Consider the following 12,544-nt stretch of genomic DNA (forward strand, 5'->3'; position numbering starts at 1 on the left):
GGGAGCTCACAGATCTTCCAGAAGGACACAAAGCAATTGGTGTCAAGTGGGTCTACAAGACCAAGACGAATCAGGATGGAGAAGTGGAGAAATACAAAGCGAGGCTAGTGGCTAAAGGCTACAAGCAGCGATATGGCATTGACTATGATGAAGTGTTTGCTCCAGTTACACGAGTTGACACCATCAGACTTCTTACAGCAATTTTCGCTCAAAATCGATGGAAGATTTTTCAAATGGACGTGAAGTCAGCATTTCTAAATGGTTATCTCGAAGAAGAAGTCTACACGAACAACCTCCAGGATATATTCAGAAAGGCCAGGAAAACAAAGTCTACAGACTGAAGAAAGCCTTATACGGTTTGAAACAAGCTCCGCGAGCATGGAACACAAGGGTTGATGAATACTTCCAGAAAAATAGTTTCGTGAAGAGTCCATATGAGCATGCTCTCTACACGAAAACAAATTCAGGGGGAGATATTATGATCGTATGCTTATACGTGGATGACATGATCTTTACTTGAAATAATCCTGGTATGTTTGATGATTTTAAGAAAGTTATGACTAACGAATTTGAGATGACAGATATTGGTCAAATGTCATACTTTCTTGGAGTCGAGGTGAAGCAAAGCAAAGATGGGATTTTTATGTCACAGAAAAAATATGCAGAGGAGATTTTAAAAAGATTCAGAATGGAGGAATGCAAGCCAGTGAACACGCCAGCAGAAGCAAGCATAAAGCTCAGGATTGATTCAACGAGGGAGTCGGTAAATCCGACATTGTTCAAAAGTTTGGTTGGAAGTCTGAGGTACCTAACTTTCACTCGTCCAGATATTATGTATGCAGTTGGACTATTTAGTAGGTACACGGAAAAGCCGAATCAAGATCACTTCATGGCAGCTAAAAGGATTTTGAGATACAAAAAAGGTACACTTGATCAAGGTCTGTTTTACACGCATTCTCAAAATTCAAAATTAGTTGGCTACTCAGACAGTGACTATGGCGATGACTTGGATGACGGGAAAAGCACTTCAGGCTATGCTTTTCATATCGGTTCCGCAATATTCTCGTGGTCATCAAAGAAGCAGCCAACAGTGGCACTTTCAACATGTGAAGCAGAATACATCGCAGTAGCAGTGTGTGCATGTCAGGCTATGTGGTTAGGCTACATATTGAGCGAATTAAATCTCGCAGATGAAGACCCGGTAACCATTTACGTGGATAATAAATCCGCTATTTCTCTTGCAAAAAATCTGGTGTCACACAGTTGGAGCAAACACATAAATATTAAATATCATTTTCTTCGAGAACAGGTGAATGATAAAATCGTGGAATTGGTGCACTGCAGGACAGAAGAAAATTTAGCGGATATATTTACAAAGCCATTGAAGCCAGATATGTTTGGAAAAATGAAGCAGAAGCTCGGAATGCAAAGTCGAGTTTGAGGGGGAGTGTTAGAATGTCAAACTCTTCCAGATGCATAGTTAATGAATAAAACAAAAGAATAAATGTAGTGCAAATCTTCATCCAGGAAAAATGGTTAGGCAGCTCGGTGCAATAATTTGTTATGCATGCATGGTCAACTATTCACATAAGAAATACACAGAAGTCTTCCTAAGAATCAGGGAGTTGTATGGCGTTGATATGCAGCAGCTGTTAAAATTAAAGGTTGGGTTTTATCATTGAGCTAGTGGTTGGAAGAGTCAAATTTGAATGCTAGATATAAGGTAGGCTGCATGTTTTCTAGTTAAAATAATATGTAAGCAATGACATAAGCAGTTTGTACACTATAAATTGACATACCCAGGAACATAGCATTACCACAAAATTTGAAAATATCAGAGAGAAGAAAAGAGTCATAGCTCTTGAAAGTAAGAAACAAGGCCGTAGCCTTAGTGTTGCAAACAAAACAAAAGCTGTAGTTTTTATTTATATATAAAGAGTGTGCTTTGTCTGTTTTATTATCGAAAATAATTATACATAAATAGCAGCAGGTGTTTTAAATATTAGAGTGAGTCCATTCACGTTTCCAACAATTTGAGCATACTGGTGCTGACAGAAGTGTAAGAAATCTGCAGTTTGCATGCATATAAACTTTCCACATATGTGTGTGTAAACTGTACTTGTACACTTGATGAATGTGCAAAGTGCAAAAAATGAACAAATCACATATCAAAGTCCTTTTTTTTAATTGAAATGGAGATATACAAATAACACTGAACCCTTCAGAAACTAAATCTCAAGGAGCAAAAGTATCACGTCCTAGTCTAGGACTCCTAGAAGTTGACGTGCTTCTGCAAGAATCTTTCTAAACCTGGGGATATCAATCTTCAAATTTTGTCCAGTTATATACACAGCCCTTCCGGCTTCATAACTGTTATCAAAAATAGACTGTGGATCCACAATCACGGGATCATCACGACGGTACCTATCAATAAGCGAGCTCTCCTCAGGTTCAATTTTGTACTCCAAGTAATGAACTTCCATGACTCGTGCTGGTTTACCAAAATAAAATGATGATACCCATTCAAGCCCGAGCGGCACTACTTGTACCACTGCTGCGCCTACTGGCAAAAACAATTCATTGGTTAAACCAGCGCCATGAGCTCCAACCATAACACTGCATGAGCTCACTAGTTTGGAAAATTTTGTTAAATTAGACATCTGATTAGGCCTTGCAATGAATACACTAAAGCCTAGCTCTTCCATCATGTTTACTATTTCTTCTTCGTTTAAGAATATTCTTGATTTTACTCGAGAAATAAGAAGTAACTTGGGCCTTTTTGCATCCACTTGAATTTCCTTGAGATTGTATGATTCTCTTAGAAACTGCTTGAAGTTTAACATGGAGTAGCCTCCTGGATTTATGTTGCTAGAAGTATTTGTAGACAGAAGATCATGGAACTTGAGTCCATTTACAGCTCCAGCAGGGAAGCAATGTACACTTTCATTTGTATCCGGATTCATAACTTGAAAACGTGATAAAATTTGTGTGTATGTACTTACAAATGAAGGGTTGTAGTCCGAAAGTATAAATTGGACATTGGATTGAAAGAGACGAGATGTGGTGAATAAAGGGATGATAACCTCATTAAATTCATGGAAGAAATTTCCCCTGAAGCCACTGGAGGAGAATATAACTGCTGGAACGGTATGAATGTACTTACAGGCCGGTAAACTGGCAATGATTCGATGTATAATCTGAACTGGTGTTGTATTCTTCAGAACCTTATTAGAAAGTTGCCATGCATATGGTCTTATTGTGGTGGTTTTATCTTGTAAAGTAGTTCTATTTAGTACCATCTGAACTGTCAATCTTTTAGTATCAATCCTTAATGATAGTTCACTTGCAACACAAACCACAGAGTTATAATCAAAATCACATGCAAATCCATCATTTTCAAGCTTACTTTGATCTTCTCCTGTTAATTTCGACAGTAATTAAAAATTTTAATTAAACAAACTAATGATTTATTACAAATAAGAGAAATAAATGGACTAACCTTGTACTAGTCTTCTTAGCATAGGCAGAAAGGATTCATGAGATTGTATTGCTTTATTGAACCTGTTGGTACTGACTTTCCTGTTTGCTAACTGTTGCATCCCTGCAGTTTCCAGGTGAAGAATGTAAGCAAAAATGTGTGTTTGTGAATCACAAAACCAAAATCAATCTACGAACACGAATCGAAGTTGAAAAAGAAAGTACAGGATTACATTTGTTGAATGGTAGAGAATCTGATGCAAAGATTTGTGTGTAAAGCAGAGTGATTAGAAGCAAGAACACTAATGGGGTTGCACTAAAGAAAAGCCTTCTAGGCCTCTTATCCATCTGGTTATTTTGTTCCGTCAAGTTCATGGACAATAATTTGTATGGATTTACATGGAAAAATGGACATGACAAATTTAATGTACATATAGAAAGAACTGTAAAGTAAGCCATATATCTGGTAGGCTGTCTAAGTTTCATTTAGATGTTTATAATATATTTCCATATCATCATCAGCCTTCAGCCCCCACAAGGCCACATTTGGTATGCTTTTTCAAATCCAGATTTGCATGTATGATTGTACATTCTGATTATTATGATGTTCAATAATTGATAAATAGGACTTAAAAATCTCTAATTGCTGTGATAAAGCATCACATGCTAATGCCATATATTTTAAACTATCATGTAAATTCTTTAAAGTTGTATGGTTGGTTGTGAACTTTGATGTGTATTAGATATTTGATTAAAGATTAAGAAAGTTGGGGTTCTATAGAAAAGATTTAAAGATTCCTTCATGGGATAATTGTTTAGTAGACCATAATGCATGGGAGATATTGTGATTGTGAATGTGTCGTGTTAAAAATAAAAATAGCGAAAACCTTTGAGGAAGCAGAAATAAGGAGCATTAAGGAGCATCTCCTAAAGTTTTTAAATTTTTAAAAGTTAAGTTTACATGACTATGTGGTATCAGTACACAAGTACTTCAAGTGAACTTTGCTTATGCCAGAGAATTCAGGGCTGGAACAGCAATTGAAAGGATGAAGACCTTGTATCATTGATCTCTGGAACAAGAGTCAAACTTTGGTAGCTAAATGTTTTTATTATAATAATCATATTATTAGCAAATTTGATTTTTTTTGAAATAAAGTACTTACTTTTGTTAAATGGAATCAAAAATCGTAACATCAAAAATAAACTCAGGAGGAGTATTAACCGACTCCTCTATGTCTGGCATAAAACGGGTGGCTTTTGCTGACACATGAGCTAGTCCATTCGCAAACTTATGGACAAACTCGGCTAACTCATAACCAAAGTGCTTAACAATCCAATACAATCCAACACAATAGTATCAAACAATGATCTGCCTTGTGCTCCCTTAGATGCATCCGCAAGAGCCTTTGCATCTGTTTCAAAAAAGCATCTCTTGAACCCCCAATGCTTTTATCCAGGATAGTGCTTCTTTTAAACTCACAGTCTCTGCTTCCCTTGGTTGAATCTTAACTGCAATTCTTTGCCCTCTAATTCTTCTAATTCCTCCTTGTTCATCCCTAATCACACTGCCAATCCATTCTTTTAATATACTCGGTGCTGTTGCTTGAACACCAAAACCTGATACATTTACCTTATCCCATACCCATCTATTTCTACGGTTCCACAAGCTCCAACACAACATTGCTATCCAGACCAGTTGCTCTCTTGTATACTTATCAAATTCATTCGTTAACCCCAATGAGATAATATATGAACTTTAACAAGAGCCTCCTTGTATCAACTCTTTAAGTTAAATTTTGAGGAGAGAGAATTCAAATTTTGTTTCAGTAAATTGTTTCTTCAAATCATCATCAGAGTTTTCCTCCGCTAGAGAGTGTGTTAAAATAATACTGATTTTTAGTAGCTACTCAAATGATAATTGTAAACAAGGGGGGTCAATGTCCTGCCCATCATTTACATTTGATACTACAATTCCCTAGAAGTAACTAGCAAATAAAATTTCTTCATGTTAGTGTGTGTATACTGTACATGGTAAACTTGAACTTGATGAATGTGCTACAGTTGGTACCTCTAGAGAGGAAAGGAGGATCAAAGTTATGCAGGGGCGGACATAGGATTATAATATTACCCGGGCTAAAAAAAAACATTTTGCAACAGTTTATACTTAGGGGTAGGCTTACACTTATGAAAACATATTAATGGACGATATTTAACCAGCTTGTTAAACATAACTAGACCTGGTTTGGTTAAACTGTGATAGACTTAATTTAGGCTTTTTTTACGGCCAACCAACGATATCAAAAGAAAATCTTGAGACAATCTGAGCTAAGTGCAAAAATTGAACAAATTCCATATCAATGTCCAGAGGGTTCTATTGAAATGAGGGTGTACAGATAATGTTGAACCATTCACAAATTAACTCAATCTCAAGAGCTAACTATCAAGGCCAAGAAGTAGACGTGCTTCAGTAAGAGTCTTTCTGAACCTGGGAATATCAATCTTCAAATTTTGTCCAGTTATATACACAGCCCTCCCAGCTTCATAACTCTTAGCAAAAATAGACTGGGGATCCACAATCACGGGATCATTACGACTGTATACATCAATAAGCGAGCTCTCCTCAGGTTGAATTTTGTACTCCAAGTAATTAACTCCCATGTTTCCTGCCGGTTTACCAAAATAAAATGCTGATGCCCATTCAAGCCCCAGAGGCACCACTTGTACCACTGCTGCGCCTACTGGCAAAAACAATTCGTTGGTTAAGCCAGCACCATGAGCTCCAACCATAACACTGCATGAGCTCACAAGTTTTGAAAATTCTGTTAAATTGGACATCTGATTAGGCCTTGCAATGAGTACCGTGAAACCTAGCTCTTCCATCGTGTTTACCATTTCTTCTTCGTTCAAGAATTTTCTTGATTTTACTCGAGAAATAAGAAGTAGCTTGGGCCTTTTTTTATCCACGTGAATTTCCTTGAGATTGTATGCTTCTCTTAGAAACTGTTTGAAGTTTAACATGGAGTAGCTTCCTGGATTTATGTTGCTAGAAATATTTATAGATAGAAAGTCATGGAATTTGAGTCCAATCACAGCTCCAGCAGGGAAGCAATGGGCACTTCCATTTGTAGCCGGATTCATAACTTTATAATGTGATAAATGTGAGATAATCTGTGCATATCTATTTACAAATTCAGGGTTGTAGTCTGAAAGTATAAACTGTACATTAGATTGAAAATGACGAGATGTTATGAATAAAGGGATGATGACCTCGTCAAACTCGTGGAATAAGTTTCCCCTGAAGCCACTGGAGGAGAATATGACTGCTGGGACAGTATGAATGTACTGACAGGCAGGCAAACTGGCTATGTTTCGATGTAAAATCTGAACAGGTGTTGTATTTTTCAAAATTTCACTAGAATGTTGCCATGCATATGGTCGAATTGTGGCAGTTTTATCTTGTAAAGCAGTCTTATTTAGTAGCATCTGAACTGTCAATGTTCTAGTATCAATCCTTAAAGATGGTTCACTTGCAACACAAACCATAGAGTAATAATCAGAATCACATGCAAATCCATCAGTTTCAAGCTTGTTTTGATCTTCTCCTGTTAATTTCAAGCACAATAATTAATTGTAAAGCAAAGCAAAATGTTGATTCATAACGATTAAATGCTAAACTGACCAACCTTTTACTAGTCTTCTGAGAATAGGCTTAAAGGATTCTTGATATTGTACTGCTTTGTTAAACTTGTTGCCACTGACTTTCCAGTTTGCTAACTGTTGCATCCCTGCAGTTCACAAGTAAAGAATGTAAGAAAAACTATGGTATTAGGAAATTCACAATACCAAAATAGACGAACACCTATCGAAGTTGAAAAGAGAAGTAAAGAGTTACATTTGTCGAATGGAAGCGAATTCGATGCAAATAATTGCGTGTAAAGCAGAGTAATTAGAAGCAAGAACACTAATGGTGTTGCACCAAAAAGAAGCCTTTTAGGTTCCTTTTCCATCTTCTTATTCTATCTAATTAATCAAGCTAATGGTGAGTAGTTTTTGTGTATTTACATAAACATTATTGACAAGATGAAGTAGACATCTAGAACTGCAGAGGAAATCATTTATCTGGTAGGCTGTCTAATTTTCATAGAGAATCTTGTTATATTTTTGAGGTCATTATCAGCTCCCACAAGGCCAAATTTGATACTCTTTTCTCCAATTATGTGCTAATTTTATGTATGTATGATTAGTGAAGCTTTTTAACCTTTTAATCAACCAGTAATCAGGAGCACCTCCTAAAGTTTTTCAATTTGTAAATTACTTTTACCTGACTTGTTAAGTTTGATGCCAGAAACATGTAAATAGCAAAGAGTCCAACTTTGGTGGCTAAATGTGAGTCAGACTTTGGTTGCTTAACGTGTTCATAACTAGAAGTTCAAGAACTGATACCCTACCTGACATATTTTGTTTATGTATTAGTGTTTATGGATATAAGAAATGTTCAGAATTCTTATGCATGATCCGGATTCCGGCCGCATATCTCAAATATATAGCGAGGGGATTGAAATGCTGAATGTTGCAACATACATCTCTTACGGGGAGAGGGCAACATTCTAAAAAAGATATTAATAGATATCGGTAGTTGTCCGGTTGTACCCAAACAATAATATTCCAGAGGGAAATGCACCTAAGATCAAATATTTCGAACCGGCTTCCGTGGAAAATTCAGACTTTTTTTTTGATGTTGCAATCACATAAAAACATAAACTTTGAGACTCAGTAACTAAATACATGGCAATTGAATCATAAGCCGAGATCATAAAGAGCATACTGCGAGTAGGAAGTGGAATTAATACAATGGATTCAGAAGCATCAAACCTCTCTTGTTTGGAAGAATCGAAACACATCGAAATGGTATCAGCCGTGCTTAATAATAGAAGGATTTGGCAGAAATATGTAAAATTGTCCCTCCTAAAAAGATTATTCCAGAATAAATGGGCAATAGTTAGAAGAGGTGCGCCAGCGGCGAGCAGAAGCAAGGTTATTAGATGCCTCAGGAAAGCCCGGCCAGAACCACACGTGCAAGTTTTAGAAAAAGACTCCGGTTTTTCCTCTTTTCGGATGGTAAATATTTCTCAGAACATGAAGTATCAGATACATTATAACATACGTTTGTTACGGAACTAACATGAACATCATTTTCCTTTGATAGACTCATAGAATCATAATCACGAGTCAAAAGGTCACCACTTGGGGTATTCTAAGGGGGGGTGCGGGGTAGAGAAAGGCAGTATGATAAGTAGAATTTGGCATCAAGTGTTTAAAACTTTCATCAAGAGGAATGTGCTCTCTTTAGTCTTGTCGGTCAGATATAATAAGCAAGAATACATGAGCAAACATCCGGACCAAACCCTTAAAGCACAAGTAGACAGACATAATCAACAGGACAAATATGCTTCAGAAATATATGTCATCTGCATAAAGTATTGTGTAGTACGATAAAGAGAGTTGGCAGCCAAACCAGGGGTGGCAAACTTAGGCCGAATCCCGACTATACAAAAGATTTTAGTATGAAATATTTTATAAACTCATGATTTTTAGTTAAAAATTTGTACAAATTGTATTTTAAATCTTGGCTAGCTTTGAAAAATTGGCAATAAATTATTTTAGCCCCTTATATTTTTTTTTATCCTACTTTGATCACTGAGAGAAATTTATATATAATTTAGACAATTTCATTTATACTTTTTAAGTTAGTACTTTAAAAAGATTACAACGAGGTCCTAAAGATTCGAAAAAATACAACAAATTCTTTTCTTGTTACTTAATTAAGGAAGCTAACTTTTTTAAAGAAAAGGACAAATTTATAATATTTAGACATAAGATGTCAAGGCAGAGCATGGTTAATATGTACTTTTAACATGCTTCCTGAAAAGGACTACTGCAGTAAACTCAGCGGGATATTTTTTTTAAGTAGCTGTAGAAAGATGAATATATAGCAACTCCACACAGACAAAACCTCCCCTATCTTTCAATATACATACAGATCTATTACAATTAATGATTCATGCACCCAATTCAGTACATTAATAACAAAACATACACATAAAAAGAAAATATTTTAGATATAAGTTGGAATGGATGTTGGGCTTGCTGAGGAGTCATAACTCTACATTAGTATGATATTGTCAGTTTTGGGCTGAGCCCTCACGGTTTTGGTTTTGGGCACCTGTCAAAAGACCTCATTCTAATGGAGTTAACTGGCTGTTTATATTCTAGCAAACTACCCCTCAAACGATATGGGATAAATTAATCAATCCATTATTATATCTAATGAAATAGAGAAAAAGGAATCCAAAATTAAGTGAAACTTTTTCTTAAAATTTTTAACCTACACTACTTTACGCCTACTTTAACAAACAAAAAAGGATGTACTAGAATTAGAGTTGTAATACAAAAGGTTTGTTAACAGCTGATATTAGCACACATATGCAAGGACAATGATAAGTTGGCTGACATAAATGTTGATTAAAAGATGAAGTTTAACATATTTCGAGAATGGAATTGTGTAATTTTTTACAATATAGAATATTTGATACAAAGGAGACAGACACTTGGTGTGGTAGAAGATTTTCTAGAAATGCATAGCTAACTATGTCACATTATTTAATTTATCATGAAATACAATTCAAACACGTAGTTATGCAAAGAAAATAAATATTACCTGACCACAATAATTCAAGGAGTTGGAAGCACACAAATATATATTATTTGGCGATGACCGTGCTTGTCAGTATTCATCTATAAATACCATTCGTCCACAATACGCTAACGAATTAAGAATTTGAAAAGAACAATATATTTTGATCTTTCCCACGTCATATTGTTAGAAAAATTAACTAACTAAGCCAATCCTGTATTAGCACTAAATATAGGAGTTTTCTTAGTCTCTTAACATATCTACAGAACTTTTACACAGCCTGCAAAATTTCAATCAATACGGAGTACTTTTGATGCATTCACCGGGCACAATTTTGTTGTCATTGAGAGTGCACCTTCCTCACCCTAGACATATAGATACATACCACTGATCATATCTTTTTATACCTTATGAATAAAAAATATAAACTACTAAATAAATGTTCAGGAATTGACAAAGAAATACAATTATATTCTTGGCTCACATACTCTACAAACACATATTACACCTGTTTTAGGGCCATAATATCAATTTGGTAACAAAAAAGAAAAGGTTGACAGTGTCCACTCACTTAAAATATGAAGCCAATAAAATCTAATATTCTTAAGGTATGGCATTGTCCGTTTCAATGTTAAGTTCAGAGCTAATAGAGAAGTTAGACTCATCCATAAGGTTTCAGTAGATTTTTTTACACGGCGTTGGTCAATCTCAGGGCCTTGAAATTTATAATTATAGTACAATGCATCCATCACCATTGTTTATAACATAAATGAATACATTATCTCATGATTCTGATATGTATTTAGGACAACACTCCCCAAACTTCCATCCATCATCTCTCAATCAAGGGATATTTATTCAGTCTCCAGTTAGCTGTTGTTGCTTCTGATCATGCAGATAGCCCTGCCATCTCATCTATCTATATCAACCTAAAATTAATTAAGGCCAATATCCTGGAGGATAACCTATTGAAATCAGACAAAATTTATTATATACCAGATATCCATGTGAATTGATACAATACCAATATGATTCTTACTAACACTAAATATATCCACATGAATTGTAAGCTCTTGGCCTTAAAATTTTAAAATATGCTTTAGAAAATATATGGATATGTTTGAACATAGCACAGTGTACCATGACTTTTTTTTAAATTCTTTTTACGTACGCTTAAATGTATATGCATAGAAACATGTAATGATTTACATAGAAACAAATGTTTGAATATCTTTGATACACTATACTTTGTAGTCACACAATCAAAAGCCCTTCTATAAAATCAGAAACTAACATTGATTATCTTAGTAAATATTTAAATATATTAATATATGCATCTTTTTGTAGGAGAGGTGGTATACGGGAAAAAAATGCTCAGGAAGTCAAGAGCTAACTCTGATTTTGCAAGACTCTTGACTGTTTTGTAAATGCTACTAATAAACATAAAATTGTAATATAACAAATAAATATATCGATATAAGGCATAAATTATATTTAGAGATGGTATTTACCATCCCAAGCAGTCGGTCTTCTTCAACGACTTTTTAAATTTAAAGTCAGACTGTATATTTTTAAGTGGTCTAAATAAATTTAGCTGCAGAATGGGATATGGCATAATAATATCTACATACTATATCTTTACCCTTTTTTATGATAAACTCAAGTCCAGCTTTTAACTACCATAAGTATAAACAACTAAGATTAGAACACAAAACCATTGTTTTTAAGTTAGTCTAGCTACAATTAGAAATTTGATTACTTGTACACAAATTAGCTTATTGTGGATAATTGTTGGCTGCAAATATAATTAAACATAGTTCCCTTGTAAGACGAATTTAATAGTGGTTTTAATTTTATTGATATACTTTCCAGGTTAATAGTTAACATATTAATGTGCTAGGTCGAGCACTATTGTTGGGCAGTCCTCCTGGTTAGCCAAGAATGACTAAAAGAGTACTTACCGAAACTCATTTCTTGCACGTGCAAAACTGCTTAGTTTCCTGAAAACAGCCTCAGTCACTACAATTAACGATATACCTCGTTTACATAAAGGTTGTTCCATTTTCCAGCCAAAAAGAGTTATAATGGACAGCGAAGTCACACATGGGTAAATCTAGAATAAGTTAAAGATGACATATATTTTTATAAATTGCAAAATCAATCATATCAAAAGTGATGAAATAATATAGTGATTAACAAATCAAAACTGAATATATAGGAGGAAAATAGTGATTTTCTAATTAAGAAATTTATGACCAAAACTGATTTTATCAAATCAGTCTATCAGGTGATATTATGATGTGGTCAAATAGTTGGCAAGAAACCCATTTTATTTTAGGATAAGAAAAATACACTTTTTGTCTTCAGTATTTA

At 34.8% G+C, this 12,544-nt stretch overlaps 2 protein-coding genes across 2 annotated transcripts; both read right to left on the bottom strand.

Annotated features, from left to right (window-relative positions):
- Positions 1 to 2,179: 2,179 nt before the first annotated feature.
- Positions 2,180 to 3,884, bottom strand: LOC141698263 (alpha-1,3-arabinosyltransferase XAT3-like). Its single transcript, XM_074502933.1, has 3 exons — positions 3,711 to 3,884; positions 3,500 to 3,601; positions 2,180 to 3,418 (listed from the first exon to the last, which is right to left on the bottom strand). Exons 1-3 carry the CDS (start codon positions 3,850 to 3,852, stop codon positions 2,259 to 2,261), a joined length of 1,404 nt encoding a protein of 467 aa, XP_074359034.1. The 5' UTR covers positions 3,853 to 3,884; the 3' UTR covers positions 2,180 to 2,258.
- Positions 3,885 to 5,824: 1,940 nt separating this feature from the next.
- Positions 5,825 to 7,586, bottom strand: LOC141697690 (alpha-1,3-arabinosyltransferase XAT3-like). Its single transcript, XM_074502189.1, has 3 exons — positions 7,370 to 7,586; positions 7,161 to 7,262; positions 5,825 to 7,079 (listed from the first exon to the last, which is right to left on the bottom strand). Exons 1-3 carry the CDS (start codon positions 7,482 to 7,484, stop codon positions 5,911 to 5,913), a joined length of 1,386 nt encoding a protein of 461 aa, XP_074358290.1. The 5' UTR covers positions 7,485 to 7,586; the 3' UTR covers positions 5,825 to 5,910.
- Positions 7,587 to 12,544: the final 4,958 nt, after the last annotated feature.

The sequence above is a fragment of the Apium graveolens genome, chromosome 11 (genome assembly GCF_009905375.1).
Source record: "Apium graveolens cultivar Ventura chromosome 11, ASM990537v1, whole genome shotgun sequence".
NCBI lineage: Eukaryota > Viridiplantae > Streptophyta > Magnoliopsida > Apiales > Apiaceae > Apium > Apium graveolens.